This window comes from Corvus brachyrhynchos, unplaced genomic scaffold, assembly GCF_000691975.1.
Source record: "Corvus brachyrhynchos isolate BGI_N302 unplaced genomic scaffold, ASM69197v1 scaffold115, whole genome shotgun sequence".
In the NCBI taxonomy this organism is placed as follows: Eukaryota; Metazoa; Chordata; class Aves; order Passeriformes; family Corvidae; genus Corvus; species Corvus brachyrhynchos.
In genome coordinates this window covers 7470263-7488600 of record NW_008239553.1, presented here as the reverse complement: position 1 = coordinate 7488600, position 18338 = coordinate 7470263, and the positions used below count along the sequence as shown (strand labels likewise).

General features: G+C 55.9%; 3 protein-coding genes across 3 annotated transcripts in view; 1 reads left to right on the top strand and 2 right to left on the bottom strand.

Moving 5' to 3' along the window:
- The window catches only part of MAPK8IP1 (mitogen-activated protein kinase 8 interacting protein 1), a 19678-nt gene extending 10094 nt beyond the window's left edge, over positions 1–9584 (top strand). Inside the window, exons 6-14 of the mRNA XM_017741608.1 lie at positions 3254–3496; positions 4023–4895; positions 5280–5355; positions 5788–5960; positions 6247–6356; positions 6478–6597; positions 7630–7700; positions 8032–8130; positions 8562–9584. Coding sequence (XP_017597097.1) covers positions 3254–3496; positions 4023–4895; positions 5280–5355; positions 5788–5960; positions 6247–6356; positions 6478–6597; positions 7630–7700; positions 8032–8130; positions 8562–8634 — 1838 coding nt within the window. The 3' untranslated portion in view covers positions 8635–9584. The remainder of the gene's footprint in view (positions 1–3253; positions 3497–4022; positions 4896–5279; positions 5356–5787; positions 5961–6246; positions 6357–6477; positions 6598–7629; positions 7701–8031; positions 8131–8561) is intronic.
- Positions 9585–9674: 90 nt separating this feature from the next.
- CUNH11orf94 (chromosome unknown C11orf94 homolog) lies at positions 9675–11448 on the bottom strand. Its single transcript, XM_017742174.1, has 3 exons — positions 10331–11448; positions 10052–10125; positions 9675–9939 (listed from the first exon to the last, which is right to left on the bottom strand). Exons 1-3 carry the CDS (start codon positions 10396–10398, stop codon positions 9803–9805), a joined length of 279 nt encoding a protein of 92 aa, XP_017597663.1. The 5' UTR covers positions 10399–11448; the 3' UTR covers positions 9675–9802.
- Positions 11449–11535: 87 nt separating this feature from the next.
- The window catches only part of PEX16 (peroxisomal biogenesis factor 16), a 10642-nt gene continuing 3839 nt past the window's right edge, over positions 11536–18338 (bottom strand). The window contains exons 2-12 of the mRNA XM_008639673.2: positions 18262–18334; positions 18086–18121; positions 17770–17846; positions 16365–16498; positions 15952–16058; positions 15377–15457; positions 14271–14423; positions 13858–13930; positions 13452–13571; positions 13178–13242; positions 11536–12056 (exon numbers count right to left, since the gene is read on the bottom strand). Coding sequence (XP_008637895.1) covers positions 11998–12056; positions 13178–13242; positions 13452–13571; positions 13858–13930; positions 14271–14423; positions 15377–15457; positions 15952–16058; positions 16365–16498; positions 17770–17846; positions 18086–18121; positions 18262–18334 — 978 coding nt within the window. The 3' untranslated portion in view covers positions 11536–11997. The remainder of the gene's footprint in view (positions 12057–13177; positions 13243–13451; positions 13572–13857; positions 13931–14270; positions 14424–15376; positions 15458–15951; positions 16059–16364; positions 16499–17769; positions 17847–18085; positions 18122–18261; positions 18335–18338) is intronic.

The following is an 18338-nucleotide window of genomic DNA, read 5'->3' as shown; positions in this document are numbered from 1 at the left end:
GAGAGCGACTGCCGGCCCGGGGGTCCCCAGGTGCCGGGGAGCTGAGCACGCCCTGCCGGGCCGCCCCCGCGCACCGCCGAGCATCCCAGCATTGCGCTCGGCGGCGGTTCTTTGAGAGGGCTTAGGCGCCGGGTGGGTCCTTCTTTCATCCCTGCTGCCGAGGTGGAGAGGGAACACTCGAGGAATCGTGTCGGGACTGAGATGTGCCCCAGCAGGGTCCGAGTGGCCTGGCAGAGAGCCGTGGTAGGGGCAGGGTGGGAGCTGCGAAGGGCTCCCGTGGGATGGGGAGCAAACGAGACATGGATACCGAACGCGTGAATGAGCCATCGCGGGACGGGGCACCACGCCACGGGCTGGCGAGCCCAGGGCCGGCGCCAACAGCTGGCTGGGCTCCAGCTGCCCCAGGTTGGGGCAGCACCGGTTCTAGGGCAGGTTGCTGACACCAGGTGCCCCATGCCCGGCAGCGGGGACCTGGTGGCCTCAGCTCCTGAGCAGTGGTGCTTGGCAAGAGAAGCATTAATGTCAGAACCCCGTGCAAAATTTGAGAGACAGAAAAGCAACGCCCAAAATGGTGGCCAGGAGGACAAGGGGGTTCTGTTGTCTTGTTCATGCTCAGATTTTGTACAAGATTTTGGATGGTTTTACCCAAGACTGCCTGCCCCATACAGCCATGGTGTTACTGTCACCCCTGGGGTGGATGGTGTTCTGGTGCCCTGCATGCTGACCCCCCAGGCAGCGGCTGGAGTCCCTTTGCCCTGTCATTTCTGCAAACTTCACAAACCCACGCAAAGTGTGCGACATGCAGGGCTATTTTTGCCACCCTCCTGCGTTCAGCTCTGCCTTCTGCCAAGTAGGAGGATTTTCGTCGCGGTGACGTTCAGCCGAGGAGCATGAAGTGAGAGGCAGGTGTCCCCGTGGGTGACAGATGGGGAGTAGTTGGAGCTGGGTGTCACCAGCCCAGCACCGGCAGCTGATGCCAGCTCTCTGCCTGAGGCCAGGGCTGGGAGGAGGAGGAGGAAGGCACAGAGCCAAGGATAGGCGCCCGCAGGCAGCTGGCACCAGGGACAAAGGCAGCAGGGCTGGGGAGGCGGGGGGAGCCCCACTGAGCATAATGGACAAGGGGACAGCAGCAGCCTTGTCCCACCCTGTGCAGGGACCCCAAGGAGCAAGTGGCATGTGGCAGCCACATCCAGCTGGGGGAGGGGGGGAACAGCAGGGCCCTCTCCCAGGCACTCAGTCCCAAACAGTGTCCAGGAGTGGGAGCAGGCCCCTGGAGAGAGATGGGGGTGGGGGGTGTTGCAGAGATGGTAGGTTGAGGAGGGGAAGCCGGTGGTGGTGGAGGCATGGGCACAGCTGAGCTGAGGACGTGGGGAATGGGAGAGGTGGCTTTGCTGCAGCTGGCAATAGGAGCCTGGAGCCAGCAAGGATGGTGGCACAGGACTGGGGCATGGCTGGCCAGGTAGAATAGTGCTGTTGGTAGGATCTAGTGAGAGACTGGCTGTAAGGTGCTTGGGATTCCTGTTCTGGATGCCTACCTCTAGCCAGAGGCAGTTTCTCCCTGTCTACATGTGGTGCACTGAGGAGAGGACAGGGTGCAGGGCATCCCCTGGGGATCAGCCTGAAATCTGTCTCCAGTTGTGAGACACTGCATCCTCTTGGCCTGCCCAGCTCCCTCCTCCTGCATGTAGTCAGAAGAGGGACCATGGCCATGCATCCTCTCTTGAATGCCCAGTTGGGGTACCAGGTACTCTGCCAGACAGGACATTCACAAAACAAGGCGTCATCTCACCCTCTGCTCTTGTGAGGCCAAGATCCAGCCTGGTGATGTCTCAGTTGCTGCTGGGCTCTGTGATCATCATTCCAGGCAGGTGGCCTGGAAATGGTGAGAGGAACATCCCCAACTCTCCAGAGGGCAAGAAACAGCAGTTGTTACTGGCTAGGTTCATCCTCTAAGACTTTGTGAAGGTCTCTCCACCCTGGCTGGGCATTACAGACCCCTGAGTGCTGTGGGGCCCTGTGGGATGGGTGGGCTCAGTGAGCTGTGCCTCCGGTCGCAGTCCAGGCAGCCAGGCTGGCTTGTGTGTGCTGGCCCTGTGGCACTCTGCACACAGAGGCCGTCACTGTGACAGCTTGCCTGGCCTGCATCCCGGCCCATCGTGTCCCTGGGAAAGGCTAGCAGGGACGTGCTGTTATTTGCCTTGGCACAGGAGGGATTCATGGAGGCCATGGTGGGAGGTTGCCAAAGCCCTGTGAAGGGGGTCTCTCCTCCCCACATGGAGACAGGGATCTGGCAGGCATGGTTCAGCAGTGTGTGGCATGATGGAATTTTGGGGCGAAGGCTTCCTTCATGTCGGTGGGGAAGCAAAGTAAGGACAGAGAAGCTCCTGTGCTGCTGGTAACAGCTGCAGGTTGGTGATAAGGCTGTGAGAAAATCCAGGGAGTCCCAGTGGGGCTTTGGTACTTGAGCAAAAACTAACAGTGTGGAAAATGCCACTGCTGCAGCTGGGGCAGAAACACTCGGTGCCCATAGGAGGGGCTGGGAGTGTGCAGCCAGGGAGAACTTGGGGATGAAGGAGTGGGTGAGGGCTGGCGCTGCACCAGGCAGGATGTCACACCCTGTGGAGGCAGGTAGGGAGGACTTGTCCCCCATCTGCAGGAGGGTTCTCGTTAGAGGGGACTTGGTGCCCTTTGGTCCCCCGGTCTTACAGCGAGGCTGAGCACGTGTTCCCTTGTGCACATGCATGGCCAGCCACCCAGGGCTGGGCAGGCAGGGCACAGCACCCACAGAAATTTGTCCAAGCGTGGGAGCGTGGATGGCCTGATCCTGCCTCTCATCTCCAGCTGTTCAGGATTGACATCTGCTAGTGAGCTGTATACGTGTGTGTGTGTGTGCATGTATGGATTTGTATGCATACATACTATCTGTGTGTGCCCCTCAATACACCCAATACCGATGTCTCCAGGGGCAGGCATTAGTCTATCCAGTAGCTGGCTCCCAGCTGAGCAGCAGCACAACACCTGGTCCTTGGGATTTCCCCCATTTCATTAAGTTGGGTGGTTTGAAGGTAGGCAAGGCTGGCGGAATGGGAACAAAGCATGCAGGCAGGCTCAGGTCTTGAATTTTTAGTCTTGGGACTGTCCAGCTATGGGCTCCTGCAGCTGAGTTCCCCTGGTGGATGAATTCAGCCCAGCTGGCTCCTTGCCCACCCTGCTTCAGCCATCATGCCAGCTCTTGCAGCAGCATCATGGTGAGACGTGGGGCTGGCGGGGGGTCTCCCCGAGCATCACATGCCCCAGCATGCCCAGCTGAGAGGGGAGCTGAGTGGATGCTGTGGACCCAGGAAGGGATGGGTGCCACCGTGCCACATGCTGTTTACTGTTTGGGCTATAAGGCAGCTTTGTTCTTCTCCTCAGGACACTCTCAATAACAACTCTCTGGGGAAAAAGCACAGTTGGCAGGAGCGGGTGTCCCGGTCGTCGTCCCCTCTGAAAACGGGTGAGTTCTCAGGCTTTTGGCCAGGGTCAGCTCCTTGCACCCTTTCATGGTGCTCAGGAGCCTGAGGCAAGTGGTGCTGGAGCAGGAGGTTGGGGAAAACATACCACATGGATGCAGGATGCATGTCCATCTTGCTCTCCACAGTTACCTGAAAGGAGGTTGTTAGTGAGCTGGGAGTTGCTCTCTTCTCCGAAGGAGCAAGCAGTAGGACAAGAGGAAATAGCCTCAATTTGCATCAGGGAAGGTCTAGATTGGATATTCAAAAAAATTTCTTCACTGAAAGGTTGGTCAAGCGTTGGAACAGGGAGGTGCTGGAATCACCGTCCCTGGAAGTGTTCAAAATTGTGTAGATGTGGTGCTTAGAGACATGGTTTAGTGGTGGACTTGGCAGTGTTAGTGGCTGGACTTGAGAATCTTAGAGGTCTTTTCCAACTGAAATGATTCTATGATTCCGTGAGTCTGGGTGGCATCCCTGGACACCTTCCCCCTCTGCATGGCTGTCAATGCTGCTCTCCTCTCCCTCCAGGTGAGCAGACCCCTCCCCATGACCACGTTTGCCTGAGTGATGAGGTCAATCACCAAAACAGCACAACCTCCACCAAAGACCGGGGCATATCCACGGAAAGCCCATGCCGGCGCACAGCAGCCACACAGATGGCCCCAGCCTGCGTTGCCTCGTCCCGGCTGCCCGAGAAGCACCAGGCCACCAGCCGGGCCCCACCACATGGTGCCAGCGTCGTGGTGGTAACGAGGGGCCCCGAGGCCCACCGGGACCGTATCCGCTACCAGACGGATGTGAGGCTGGAGGCCACAGAGGAGATCTACCTGACACCCGTGCAGAAGAACTCGGACCCCCTGGAGACTGACAAGCCGTTCCTGTCTCAGTCTAGTGAGAACCGCATGTCCATCAGCTCTGACATTGACACCTCCGGCTATTCAGCCCTGGCAGGGAAAACCAACCCCTCCATCAGCGAGGAGGACGAGGTGCTGGACTACATGTCCTCCCCTGACAAGACAAACCTGCCCAGGGCCTCCTGTGGTGGTGGGAGTGGTGGTTCCCGGCCAGGGCACAACCTCCAGAGAGCCTCCGTGAGTTCGGACACCAGTGCCCTCTCCTATGACTCTGTCAAATACACACTGGTGGTGGATGAGAACGTGCAGCTGGAGCTGGTCAGCCTCAAGCAGTGCTACTCGGGCTACAGTGATGAGAGCGACTCGGCCACAGTCTACGACAATTGCATCTCCTCACCCTATGAGTCGGCCATTGGCGAGGAGTATGAGGAGGATGCGCTGAAGCGTGACTCAGTCTGCCTCTCCGAGGATTCCACCCCCGAGGCAGACATCCACTTCTCCAAGAAGTTCCTCAATGTTTTCATGAGTGGCCGGGCACGGTCCTCCAGTGAGTGCTGGGCACTGGGGGGAGGTGGGCTGGTGGCTGCCTGCCTGGGCAGCCCTGCCTGTCCGTGGTACACGCTCAGGAGATAGGAAGCCACCAGCAGACATGGGCCCCAGTTCTGCTTGTTGCAGCCTGTGGCTTTGTCCCTGGTAGTCCAGGAGGCATGGTGGGGCTCGGAAAAACTTTGTGAGTGTCAGATGGGGGTGGCAGTAGGTGTTTGAGGCTGCTCAGGAGCTCCAGCTATGCCTCTCCCACCTGTGGCAGCACATAGCTTTATCTTGGATGAGCCATCCTGCAGGAGCCTCAACAGACTGCCTAGCCCATGTCCTCTTGGCTGTGATGATGATCCCTCAATGCTGACATGTCCTCCTCTGCCTTCATCCCCAGGTGCTGAGTCCTTTGGGTTGTTCTCCTGCATGATCAACGGGGAGGAGCAGGAGCAGACTCACCGTGCTGTCTTTAGGTGAGCTTGCAGGCACAGGCAGTGTCCCCAGCCTCTCGCAGGGGAAAGCTGGTGCTGCACTCCCGCCAAGGTGGGGCTAGCACAAACTCCAGTGTTTCTGGTGTGGGAAGCCCTGGGGAACAAACCAGTGCCTGTAACTCATGCCCTGCCCAGGAGCAACATTTGCCCAGGTTGCTGCGTGGGCAAGACCTCCGAGGGCAGCTGGAGCCTCTGAGGAGCAGCTTGGGTGGTGCAATAGGAGATACCCTTGCATTAGGTGCTGGGATGCTGCTGCCTGTTGAGCCCAAACCTCCTCCAATGCTTTATTTAGCGTGTCAGGTCTCTATGGCTACCAGGGCACTGCCTGGGTTGGTGGTGGGTGTCCCAGCAGTGTGCCAGTGAGAAGGCCACCAGCACTGCTAGCCAGCCAGCTGCTACTGCCTCTCTGCCCAGGTTTGTGCCTCGCCACGCAGACGAGCTGGAGCTGGAGGTGGATGATCCTTTGCTGGTGGAGGTACAGGCAGAAGATTATTGGTATGAGGCCTACAACATGCGCACAGGAGATCGGGGCATCTTTCCTGCCTACTATGCTATTGAAGTCACCAAGGACACAGACCATGTAACAGGTACCAAGCCTCTGTGTGCAGACTGCTGATGTCTCCATCTTGTACCACATCCTCCCTGCTGAGCAGTCTGGTGCTGAGCAGGGGGCTGGGGGGAGGACCAAACTGGGCATCCAGCAGGAAGCAATGAGTGGCTTCTGCTGTGAGGCTGGGAGTTGGTACCTGGTGTTGAGGGAAGCTTTTCTTGGGCAGGGAAAAGCACAGGGGTTGGGAGATGGGGGGGGAGGTGGGGCTCAGCCCATATACCTGGTCACTGGAGATGATCCCTGCCATGTGCTCTCTCTTCCAGCTCTGGCCAAGAGCAGCGACTGGGTGGACCAGTTCCGGGTGAAGTTCCTTGGCTCTGTGCAGGTTCCCTATCACAAGGGCAATGATGTGCTCTGCGCGGCCATGCAGAAGGTAGTGTCCCACACCATCCCAGGGAGCAGGAGCGCCCGCTCCTTCTGGCAGCAGGGCAGAGCCTCAGTGGGGAATCATCACCACTGCTCACAAGTCCCACGGCTTTGTGTCTCTTCCGCAGATTGCCACCACACGCCGCCTCACTGTGCACTTTAACCCACCCTCCAGCTGCGTCCTGGAGATCAGCGTGCGCGGGGTCAAGATTGCTGTGAAAGCTGACGACTGCAAGGAGCACAGCAAGGTAGTGCCCCCCTCTCTGCTCATCTCATCCCTTCCCTGATTGCTGCTCTGAGCTGGCTTGTGCCCTATGTGCTACAGGCCATGTTTGCATATGAAAATTAAGGGTCTCCACCACATGTCTGAGGGTGTGAGAAACACCATCATCAGCATTTTAGGCCCACCATCAGGGTCTCCTATGCCTCACAAGGCTCCAGCTCTGGGCAGTACTGCCAGCTGATGCTCTCACAGCTGCCAGGCATGTCACTGCGCTGGGATGCTTCGAGCTGAGCTGTACCCGGTAATCTGTCAGCTGCTTCTAAACCTTTCTGCTACTATTTTGAGTGGTGTCCTCCAGATCTGCCCTGTAATCTCTTTATCTGGCAAGGGCAGGCTGCTGATTAGCATTCTGCATAAGTAGCCTAGTAGAGCACGTTGGGATGCTGAGCAAAGGCAAGTGAGGGTTTTGCAGCAAGCTGATGGGAAACCTCCCTTCCAGCTGGGGGATAGGAGTAGCTCATGACTCTGAGTGCTGTGACAGAGCTGGGCTGAGGTTCCTACAAATCTTGCTTGTACCTAGAGGATGCCATCAAGTTAGTTGTGCTTTAGACTTGTATAAATAAGTTTTCGTTTCTGGCTGGGACCCTTTGACACCCGGGCTTGAATGACTTGTTTCGTTCTAAGTTACCCATTCACCTTGTATCTCCTGGTGTTTCAGAGAGCCTTTTTACTGAAGAAGGAGGGCTGTGTGTGCTGGTGAACAGCAGCACTGACTCTAGCCTGAGTACAGTCTGACTCAGGGCCTCCAGGGAAATCCTGCAGGAGCTAGTGGCGGTAAAGGCAGCTGGGGTGAGAGCCAGCAGGGCTGCCTGGAAAAGCTCCCTTTGTTCAGGTGCTTGGAGCAATCCTGAAACTGCTGCTGATAGCAGCCCAGGATTAGGCTCCAATTAATTTCACTCCTCAGTCTCCAAATGCGCATTTCCAGTGGCCAGAGACCAGCTGCCCTGCAGGGGGTGGGGAGAAAAGCTCTGACAGTTCCCTTCTCTCTCTCCCCCAGGTAAACAAGTGTAGCCATTTTTTCCAGCTGAAGAACATTTCCTTTTGTGGGTACCATCCAAAGAACAACAAGTGAGTAGCAAGGAAGTGTGGTGCCACTCCTGACAGCAGTAGCTCAGCAGAGGGGCTTTGCTGCCTTCCTGCTCCCTGGGGGTAGCACAACTGGGGCTAGGAAGGAAAGGAGGTTTCCCAGAGCCCTAGTTTGGAGGGCTCCCCTTCCCCTGTGAGCCCAGCGCTGCAGACATGGTCAGTGGCATGACCCTGGGATGGCCAGTAGGAGTTATTGGGGGGAGGTTCAGGTCCCAAACCCCTATGCTTAAGGGGGGGGTACACCTCAGAGAGGCGGGGGTACCTGTGCCTGCTGGTCTGCTGGTCGAATCACATCCACTCTCTTTGCCCTCAGATATTTTGGGTTCATCACCAAGCACCCTGCTGACCACAGATTTGCCTGTCATGTCTTTGTCTCGGAGGAGTCCACGAAGCCACTGGCAGAGTCTGTAGGGTGAGTCCTGGCTGGGCAGGGAAGGCTGGCTCATAAAGGGCAGGAGGAACGAGACAGCCAGGCTGAATCCTGCCATCTCCCCCTACATGTGGGGCTCAGACCTGGCCCCAGGCTGGCACCTCTTCCCTCAAGTGAGATGCTTTGTGTGAGAGCCAGGGCTTACAGGGCTATGGGCATCATATTCCTGACAGTACTGGAACAAGTCCCAGTGCAAGGCTTTGCAGGCAGATGGCTGAAAGTAATGCACTGTGCAGGGAATCAGGGAGACCCTGTGGCTCTGAGGGTAGCTCTGGAGGCTAATGCAGGAGGAGCTAGGAGCTGGGGTGTCAAACAGGACACAGGGTAGGGAGTGAGAGTCAGGATGGAAACGGGGATCTATAATTGCCTTGTGGGGAGGCTGCTGCTAAGCTTCACCTGGTGCTGTGTTGCAGGAGGGCTTTTCAGCAATTCTACAAGGAGTATGTGGAGTATACGTGCCCCACAGAGGACATCTACCTGGAGTAGGGGCTGGGACAGGCACCTCCTGCACAGCCAGGGCTGCAGTCTCGCCCCTTCCCCGTGTCGTGCATGGACAAGAGCTGCTTTGAGCCTGGAGGAGGAGCGGGCCCGGGGCAGGGCTCCCCGGGGCACGGAGCGCCGCCTCTTTTCGTGACTCCCCTTCCTCGGGCTGGGGGGACGGGAGGGGGGAGGGCTGGACAAATTGTGTTTATTGTACAAAATACTCTTAGTTTATTCTATTGGAGAAGCACCTGCTGGGTGCCCTACTTGTGAGTGGTTGGGGGGGGCAGTAGCGTGCTCATGCCCTTTCCAGCTGCAGGCTGGGGTGACAGCATCTCCTCCTTGTGACCATGGCACAGCTTCCCGTCACATCCATCTGGGGTGACTTTTAATTGCAGTGGCAGAGTCAGTCTCTTGCAGAATGATGAGACAGCAGCTACAGAAAACAAGACCCACATGCTGGCTCCTGCCTGGGAGATGGGATCACCTCCCTGCCAGGCCCTGTGGAGATGGCTGCTGGGCAGGGGTGGCAGAGGAAGCCCCAGAATCTCCTCTGCCAGAGCCAGAATGAGATGAGACAGCTTTCCCCTGCCTCTGTCCCCACCCCTTCCATCTTGTATCCATGCCCTGGGGAGAGAGAAAAATTCCCCTCATACCTCTCTGCAGTAACTATACCCTCGAGAGGGAAAGCCTTTCTCTGCCCCTTCCCCCTCTCCCCCAAGCTGCTGGTGGCAGAGGCAGGGCAGGGACACCCCAGGTCAGCGGGGCTCAGTCCCTGCACAAAGCTGGGTGTCTGCCCGAAGTGGGGCAGGGAAGGGCTAAAGCCTGCAGGGAGCCGTGCGAAGCACCAGGGAGGTAGAAGAGCTCTCCTGGTCCCTGCAGCCAGTGGTCTTTGTGCTTCAGCTGGATCTGCTGTGATGGCAACAACTATTAAATATGATGGTTCATGGAGCAGAGCTACTGTGCTGTTTGTTTCCCACTGCAGGGGGTTTGGGCCCTGGCTCCTTCTTTCCCTTGGGACCCCAAGAGGAGCTGGAGCTTCTCAGTATTGGTCCAAGAGCCGTGGCTGCAATCCTGGGAGGCCAGAGATCCTATGATGATCCAAAGGGATTTCTGGCAGCTGTTGCTCCAGCCCTCACCTGCTGGGCTGTGGTGGGCACGGGGGCACGCTGGCTCACAGGCGCACATCCTCATAGTACTCCAGCAAGTCCAGCCCGTCGCGCTTGCTTTTGCCAGCTCTGCGCAGCTCCGCCGGCCGCTCCAGCGCCGCCCGCGTTCTGAAGCGAGGCTGCTTGGGTTTGATGCCGTAATCTGCGGGCACAGCAGAGGCTGGGCTCGGCTGCTCCCAGGGCTAGGGACAACCACCCACTGGAGGGGTGAGTGCATGGAAAGGGGGTTCAGAAGGGCAAGGAGAGCACTGTACCATCCACCAGGCCAAAGTGCTTCTGTGGAAGCTCCAGGGGAGCAGAGAAATCCTCAGGAACTGAGTAGCTGTCCCTACAGAGGAAAACCAGGGCCAGGAGTGAGCCAAGGTCCTACAGCTCTTACTCAGGCTGGCACAAGAGCTCCCATGTGCTGCGTCTTCCACCCAGTCTGGCCAGCTCTTGAGGCCTGGTGCCGCAAGCGCCAGCCCATGTCAGGGGCCCTGGGGTACCTGCAGGTACCGGGGCAGGGAGGAGTAGGAGGGGGGAAGTGCCATCACCTCTGGTGCGCAGGCTGTGGGAGGGCAGCCCCCAGCAGCAGGGCGAGCAGCAGCAGGCAGCACAGCATGGCACACACTGACCGGTTCCACTGGTTCCACAGCAGCGAGGTCACAGAGGAGCCACGCTGGTTGCCCAGGACACCTGCTGGGTGGGGGAGGGGACATGGCCCCTCCCAGGTGATGCTGCTGTCCCTTCCTACCTTGTCCCCTTCAGGTCCTAGGCTGCCTCTGCCTGGGCCCTGCCAGCTGCTGAGCCTTCACTGTGCTGTCCCTCTGTATAGCCACAGCTCCAGGGCTGCCCCTATCCCTCAACACCTGCTTGTGCCTTCCTCTCAAACCCTCCAAAAGCAGGCCCTTGCATCTCCTATCAGTACCACCCTGCCCCAGGAGCCAACACTTCAGCATCTTTTTTTGCTGAAAGACTGAGCAAAGGGAGCGTAGTTCCTTGCCCATGGCTTCTCCATGCTGCTGTTACCATATTGCAGGGCCTTACCAGCTGAGGTGGCAACACAGACCCCTCAAACTGGCAAAGTCCTGTGGTCCCCAACTGTGGTGGCCCATGAGGGTTGTGCATGTAGGACTACATTTCCAGTGCCAGGTGCTGAGGCAGCCTGAGAATCCCTCAGGGATGGTTCAGGTAGGAATGTTCCTGATACCCACTTGGGGCACACGTTCTACCCAGACAGCTGCCTGTGGGGCAATGCAGTGCCACCAGCTGACTAACCTTTCATCCTGGCCAAGGGAGCCTCCACAGAAGCTCACTGCAGACTGGTGCCTCAACTGTCCCCCAGTTAGGAGACACAGGCCCCTCCTGGGCCCGTTATTAAACATGGCACAGCAGTATTTGCTGAATTAATCACTTCTCTGCCCTTAGCCAAGCCCCCAAGCACTGGCTGGCAGCCATTCTGCAAACCCTTTTAACACACATTAGGTGCTAGGAAAGCAGCCTGCACCCTGCAGCTCTGCGTACCCCCAGGGAAACCCCAGGACTCTGGGGACTGAGGCAGGCACTGGACATTACAGAGGCTATAGTCATCAGCTGAGCAACATTTGGCACCCTGACTGACACAGGACAGAGCAAAAGGCTTCTAAGGGACAGCGTATCCCATGGCAGACAACTGCAAAAGCTGCTCTTTCTGACAGAGAGAGACCTGCTGGCAACCAGATACAGGGGATCCCATGCAAAGAGGGAGAGGCCCTTCAGCTCAGTTCTCTCCAGTCAGTCAGTTTATTTGACAGACAAACCTGCTCCAAGCAGATGGGCCAGGCACAGCCAACACAAGCAGGTTGCAGGTCAACCTCAGCACCTTGACATGTGAGACAATGCTCTCCAAAAAACCACTACACTGCCTGGCTTTATTATAGCACAGCTGTACAAAAGAAGAAAAATCAAGTGCTTCAAAAAAGAGGTTGCCCCATCACCATCACTGCAGCCGCAGAATGGTCCAGAGAAATAGGTGGCCAGGGTCTCCCCACACATTTAGTGTCCATCATTCACACCTAGATCTGTTTAAAAAATCACATACGACCCCCTCCCCACTCTGCAGAACAGGAGCTTCTCATTTATGATTTACCTGAAAATTAGACATTATCAACATCCCTTCCCCAGCCTGCTTGCCCTCCTTAAAAATGTCCAGCCATGATTTTAGCAGAGAATAATCATCTCATTAGCCCCAGTTATAGAAATAGATTTTCTGCCAAGCAGGCAAGTAGTCCATCAGTGGCCCTGAAACAAGAGAACAGAAGGATCACATGAAGAAATGCAAGAATTTAAAGCTGTGTGTCTATGGGGCATATCCCCACTTCTCATTATGATCCAAACAACCCCAAATCTCCATTTACACAACTCAGATGAACCCAAGAATAGAACAGTTACTTTTGCCAAGATGTGAGGCAACGCTGCAGTGCGGTGCCAGAGATCAGAGCAGGACCAAGAGGGGTGTGAAACATGGTCAGCACAGCCATGGTGTGGGACACCAACCACTCCCTCTGAGCTGACATGTTCAAGCTTCAGTGGGAAAAGGAGTCTACAATGTGCAAGGGGAAAACCCACATGCAGAGAGTCAAGAGGACACTGCTGTGACAGGGAAGAGGGAAGATAACTCAGCAATAGTGAGCAGGTGCAAACACAGAAGCATCTGCTGTAGAGCAAAATTGCTTATGTTGCACAGGGCTTAATGCAGGCTCCAAAGCCTCTCTGAAATCACTAACTGGAGGAAGTGGCTCCTGAGCTAGCCAGCTTTGTGACCTCCCCAAAGAAAGGGCAATCCCATGATGCCAGGCTGATGTAATGTCATCACTGCCATGAATCACTCCACAAAAGGATTCACATCATCGGGGGAAGAGTGGGGGGAAGTGAAATGGTGGCCTATAATAAAGGGATCCTCTGGTGAAGGACTATAACACAAGACCTGGTTTGGCCCCTTTGATTTACAGTCCGTTTCTGCCTGGTTCAATACTTCCAGGCACCCATTTATCCCTCCCGTCCACACTGCAGACTAGGGATCAAGGAAAAGAGTTCAGAACAAGGCTGCAAAGTGGGGCCCTGGTGCACCAGCTGAGGTGCAGAAAGGAAGCCCAGGAGAACAGGCCTAGGTGGCAGACACCGAGCTCTGCAGCCTCAGGGCACACAGTGGTTTACTACTGTCCTTAAGCCAGGAAGCAATTAATCTTTTCCTTCAGCATTTAAAAATTACTCAAGCATCAACACTGGGTGCTCTAGTGCTAACCTCTATAGGGACTTCCCAATTCCTTCCCTGGACTGGAAACCAACTGATAAATGTTCCCAACAGCCCTCATTTTTCTTCACCAGACAAAAATGGGGATATAAAAGTGGGACCCACTTACGTGTGACGAAGCCAACTCCAGGCACATAATCAGCCAACAAGCGCAGAAGGAGAAGGATCCTGCCCCTAGGAAGGGAGAGAGTATGAACAAGTCCAGCTGGACATCTCCTGCCCCAGCTGTTGAACAGATAAACAGCAATGGCAGCTGTTACACAAGGGCTCAGATTAACCTGGTCATAGGCACCCACACACCTTCAGATCTACTCACCCAGTCCCCTGATGCTATTTCAGTTAAAAGGGAAATTTTCAGCAAAAGCCCAGCAAGGGCCCCTTACTCTGAGTATCGGTCATAGAAAGGAGATCTCAGCAGGTAGTACAGCAGTAGGATGGTTCGTCGCCTCAGCTCCACCCGCTCTCGCCTGTTCAGGTCTTTCAGATCACTCAGCAAGCTCAGACTGGAAGGAAGAGGGCAGAGGAAGCTAAGTCACAGCAACAGCAGCCAGCAGGGAAAAGAAAGTGGGTTTCTAAAGCCCTCCAATCTCAGCTCCATGCAGAGCAGACCGCAGCAGCTCAGAACAGAGAGCACTGTAAGCATTGCAGAAGATGTGTCAATCTCCAAGCTAAGGACCAGCCCCAGTATGTATTTTTCTCAGTAGGGCCTGCCCAGGACTGGGGAATGGGGAAGTGCGATGCCCAGCCACCACCAACCAAGCACCAAGAAAGACTCTTCATCAGACTGACCTCGAGATGTCCAGGATTGCCGAGAGAAGCCAGGGCTTCCATGATCTCTGGCCCCATACTCCTAAACTCAATACTAGGAACACACGGTCAAGGAATTAAAAGATTCCTAACAAGAGGCACACAGAGAAGCAATCTCCTGGGTACCCAAAAAGTTCTGCCAAGTGCAGGCGAATACACCCTAAGGCAGGGCTGGGGGCCCCGGGGAAAAGGGCTGGAGGACTTGCACCCACAGCTCCAGCAGCTGAGGCCACCCACCGAAGTGTAAGAAAGGGAAGAGTCCCGAGGCCCATGCCCAAGCAGAGCTGCGCAGGGCACAGAGCGGTGAGACACTGCCCTGCACCTGGGCCGAGCCCGCAGCACCCTCTGCCGGCATCCGCGGGCGGCGGGAGCCCGCACGGAGAAGGGCAGGATACGGTGGAGCAGGGGGCGGGTAATGTAGAGGGATTCTGCGATGGTTTCTTGGAGACCCAGAGGAGTGGGAGGCTGGTTCATCTCTTCCGCCCTTCGGCTCTGCGATTCCTCCCTCTGCTGGGGGGACCCCCAGTGCCGGGACTGCAGGGATGGGGCTGAAACAAGCAGGTCCGGTCACTAACACAAATAAAAGCTTTGTCCCAGCTGGAAACTACATATCACATGACTGCTAGTTCACTCCACGTGGACCTGGAGCCCCTCATCCCCCGCGGCCAGTGGGATGGGGAGAAGAATCAGAAAAAGGTAAAACTCCTGCATTGACACAGAACAGTTTAATAATTGAAATAAAATAAAATAACAACAACAACAAAAACCCAATAATGACAACAATGAAAAAAGATGAGAAAACCCAAGAAACACAACTAATGCACAATACAACTGCTCACCACCTCCAGACAGATGCCCATCCCATTCCCAAACAGCGACGGGCCCCTCCCAGCCAACTCCCCCAGTTTATACACTGGGCAATGATGCTCTATGGTATGGAAGATCCCTTCGGCCAGTTCAGGCCGTCCATCCTGACTATGCTCCCTCCCAGCTTTTGTGCATCTCCTCACTAGCAGAACCCAGGAAACTGAAAAATCCTTGACTTAGAGTAACCCCTGCTTCTCAACAACCTACAACATCAGTGTGTTATCAACATTACTCTCATACTACACCCAAAACTTAGCACTGTACCAGTTACTAGGAAGAAAACGAACTCTATCCCAGACAAAACCAGGACACCTTCCTATCATGTTTCCCTGCTTTCTGCACTGTGAAGGTGTGAAACAGAAAAGCTCGAAGAGGTACTTGTAGGATCCATGCTCCTCAAAGCATAACCATGATGAAGAGTTGTCTCTGTTGCACGGCTCACACAGGAAACACAATTCAGGTGCTAGCCTTACAGCATGTCTCTGGTTTCTTTCATACCCCCACCCACCCACAGTAGGCCCAGTGAGTGGCAAGATATGTCCCAATACAAGGTTCTACCCTTTACCACACCCATGTCATCCATGAAGGCACAGAGCAGGAACAGCTCAGGCTGAAAACAGGCTTGGTTACTTACTGCTCTGGAGTGAGCGCACAACACGGCTGGAACGCCTGCCAACATAGGTCTGGTCCTTCCCTGAGGAGCTGTCTTCCATGCCTGCAGAAGAAAACAGCCACAGGGGTCAGGCTTCAAAGCCACATGCTTCACACCCCAGAGCTGGCAGCAGCCCCGTCCCCTATGCTGCCACCAAGAAGAGCAGACTGAAAGGCTGATTTAGTGCAAACTGGACAATTCTGCAGGGGCTAACAGTAGGCAGAGGGTGAAAAGGTAAATCTGCCTGACATTGCCCAGGCCTAGGGCCTCTTTCCTCATCATCAGACCAGGGTACGTGCAGCCTGACTCATGGTTCAGCCAGAAATTCCTGGCTTAGTCTTCTCCATCCCCTCCTTCCAAGATAGCAGGACAACCCTGCCACTAAGCTAACTCGTCCTCTGCAAAGGGTGGAAAGTTCAACACAGCTCAGCCTTGAGTACGGACACCTTACGGTTCCATGTGCTGCACAAGCCGCTGCTCTGACAAGTAATTCTAGCAGGACAAGAGACGTGGCTCAGCAAGGCACCAAGCCAATGATGACACCACCATGGGCTCACCTTGAGGGTGGAGAGGCTGTTGCCTCTCCCTGTTCAGTGGCACAATGGGAGGAGACATCTGGATGCCAGCTTTGTACCACAGCAATAGCAGGAGACGAAGAATGGCTCTGTGAACAGACACATGGAAGTCTTCAATACCAGACTATGGAGTTGGGCTCCTGTTGCACTGGAGAGATGGCTTCCACAGAAGAGGGAAACACTTAGGTCTCCTCAGAGCAACTGGCAAGGTGAAAAGTGTTAAGTGCTCCCTTCTGTGGCACAGCATCCAGTACACCGTGGGGCTCCAAACTGCCCCAGCCTCAGGGACTGGCAGCTCAGTCCTGTGTGGGATTGTTCCTGGGGTACTATGAAGTGCCCTCCAGGTCCCCTTTCCGAGCGCATGCTGCCCCTTCCCCTCTGCCCACAGCACTTACTTAGCCAGCTGGATGAGGACAATGATGGTCCACCGGCCCATCTCCCCCCACACCCTGGCTGTCCCCATCTCTGCAAAGACCTCCACGCATTCTAGCACACTCAGCCAGGTCAGCAGCTTCTGCTGGGGCAGCGACTGCAAAACACAGAGGGGAGGAGGGGGACAGGATGCAGGTTCTGCTTGGGAGTTAAAGAGGGCAGAAGCACAGCCCAGTCTGGTGGGACCCTCAGAAATAAGCACCAGATGGCCTTGGAAGTCACAGCTCCAGAAACAAAAAGCAGTGTCTTCACTGCAGCTGGAGCCTACACACAAGTCTATTTATCTACCTCCAAGGAGAAGCAGACTGAGACATTACAGTATCACATGGGGTCACTATTCCAAAACCAGGGAGGCCATCACATCTGTGTCTTATATTGCCTCTACCCCAACTGACACAGCAGGATAGCCTCCTGGGCTGTGGCACTGTGCCTGAGCTCCACAGCAAAACTCTCCCCTCCCCCTCATCCCAGAGCTGAGACACAAGACAATCTCTTCTCTGGTTAGAGCTGATGAGGGAGTATGCTTGGGAGTGGAGGGAAGAGGACCCAGAGTCCACAGGCACACCAGAGTGAATGCGTGCTGAACACAGCATCAGTCTAGATTTCAGGCATGAACCCCAAGTCAGTGGGTGCTCTTCTAGTCTAGGTCTCTGCTCTCCACACAGGAACTTACTACTGCTGCCAACCACAGGGTTTAATCCACTGAAAAGCATCAATAAAGACAATACAGCTGAAATTCTCTTCAACTTTAACCACCAGGGAAGCAAGTCTTCTGCATTTCTCTTTGTTACACGCCTAATGCTCCATTCAGGGAGCTGCCTACACCTAACCCACACACTGCGCAGGTTTGTAACAGAAGAGCCTTGTTGGGAAAAAACCAACCTCTTCCCCATTCCCCAAAGGGTCTAACAAGGCTGGGAGCTGGCCTGGGGCTCATGCAAGAGAGACACAGCAGCAAGGTGCTTACCTTTGTCTTACTCAATAGAATATGCAAAGGAAGAGTCTGACAGATGCAATCAGAGCTTCAGTGCTCCAGAGCCACTGCTATGTAAACAGCAATGGTTTATTCATCAACACCTCTACCTAGCTCAAGTTCTGAGCTTCTCAAGAAAGCCTGCGAAGCTTCTGGTGAAAATCAGGGCCTGATTTCTGTGGTCCAGGGAGTGGTCTGGCCACGCCTCCAAGCCAGGACCTACGGGGCAGGGCTGCTGTTTCGCTTGCATTCGGAGGTTGCCTCTGGCTTCTCCATACTCGACCGTAAAGAGAGGCCACCGCAAAGACCTGTCAAGTTTCCTGACACTCCCTGAAAGCTCCTGCAAGGAGGAAAGCATGTGTCCCAAATCCTCCTCCCACACACTCCAGCCTTACCACTGGCAGGCTTTGCTGCAGGTCCTTTCGGAGAATCCAGTCGTTTAGCAGCACTAGGAGGTTGGACGCAGAGTACACTGGAAAAAGAAGGGAACACCGCAGAATGGATGCACAGAAAGCAAGCCAAACCGGCCCTGCTGCCTCTGTCCCCGACAGGGGACGAGGGAAGGAGGGCAGCAAGACGTGCAGACTCCTCCCAGGAGCTGCTCGAGAATGCAGCCGGTCATGGACAAAAGCAGCACCCGGGGAGTGGACCCGCATGCACCCGGGCAAGGGCACAGCACGGGCCCCGGCCCCGGCCCCGCTGCCCACCTACCCAGCTCCGACAGCGCGTTCGAGTCCGAGAAGCGACCTGCGAAGAGAAGAGAGCACCTACAGCGAGCGCCCGGCACCGGGAGAGCCCCCGCTCCTCGCTGGGCCCGGTGCCCGCACCCCCCCGGCCCAGCCCCCAGACGGAGGGACGAAGGTCTGCCCGCCTCCTCGCTCCCGCACCTGGCAGTAGGTAGGAAAGCCCCCGCACGGTGCCCTCCAGCTGGGCCGTGGCGGCCGGGTGCCGCCTCACGTACTCC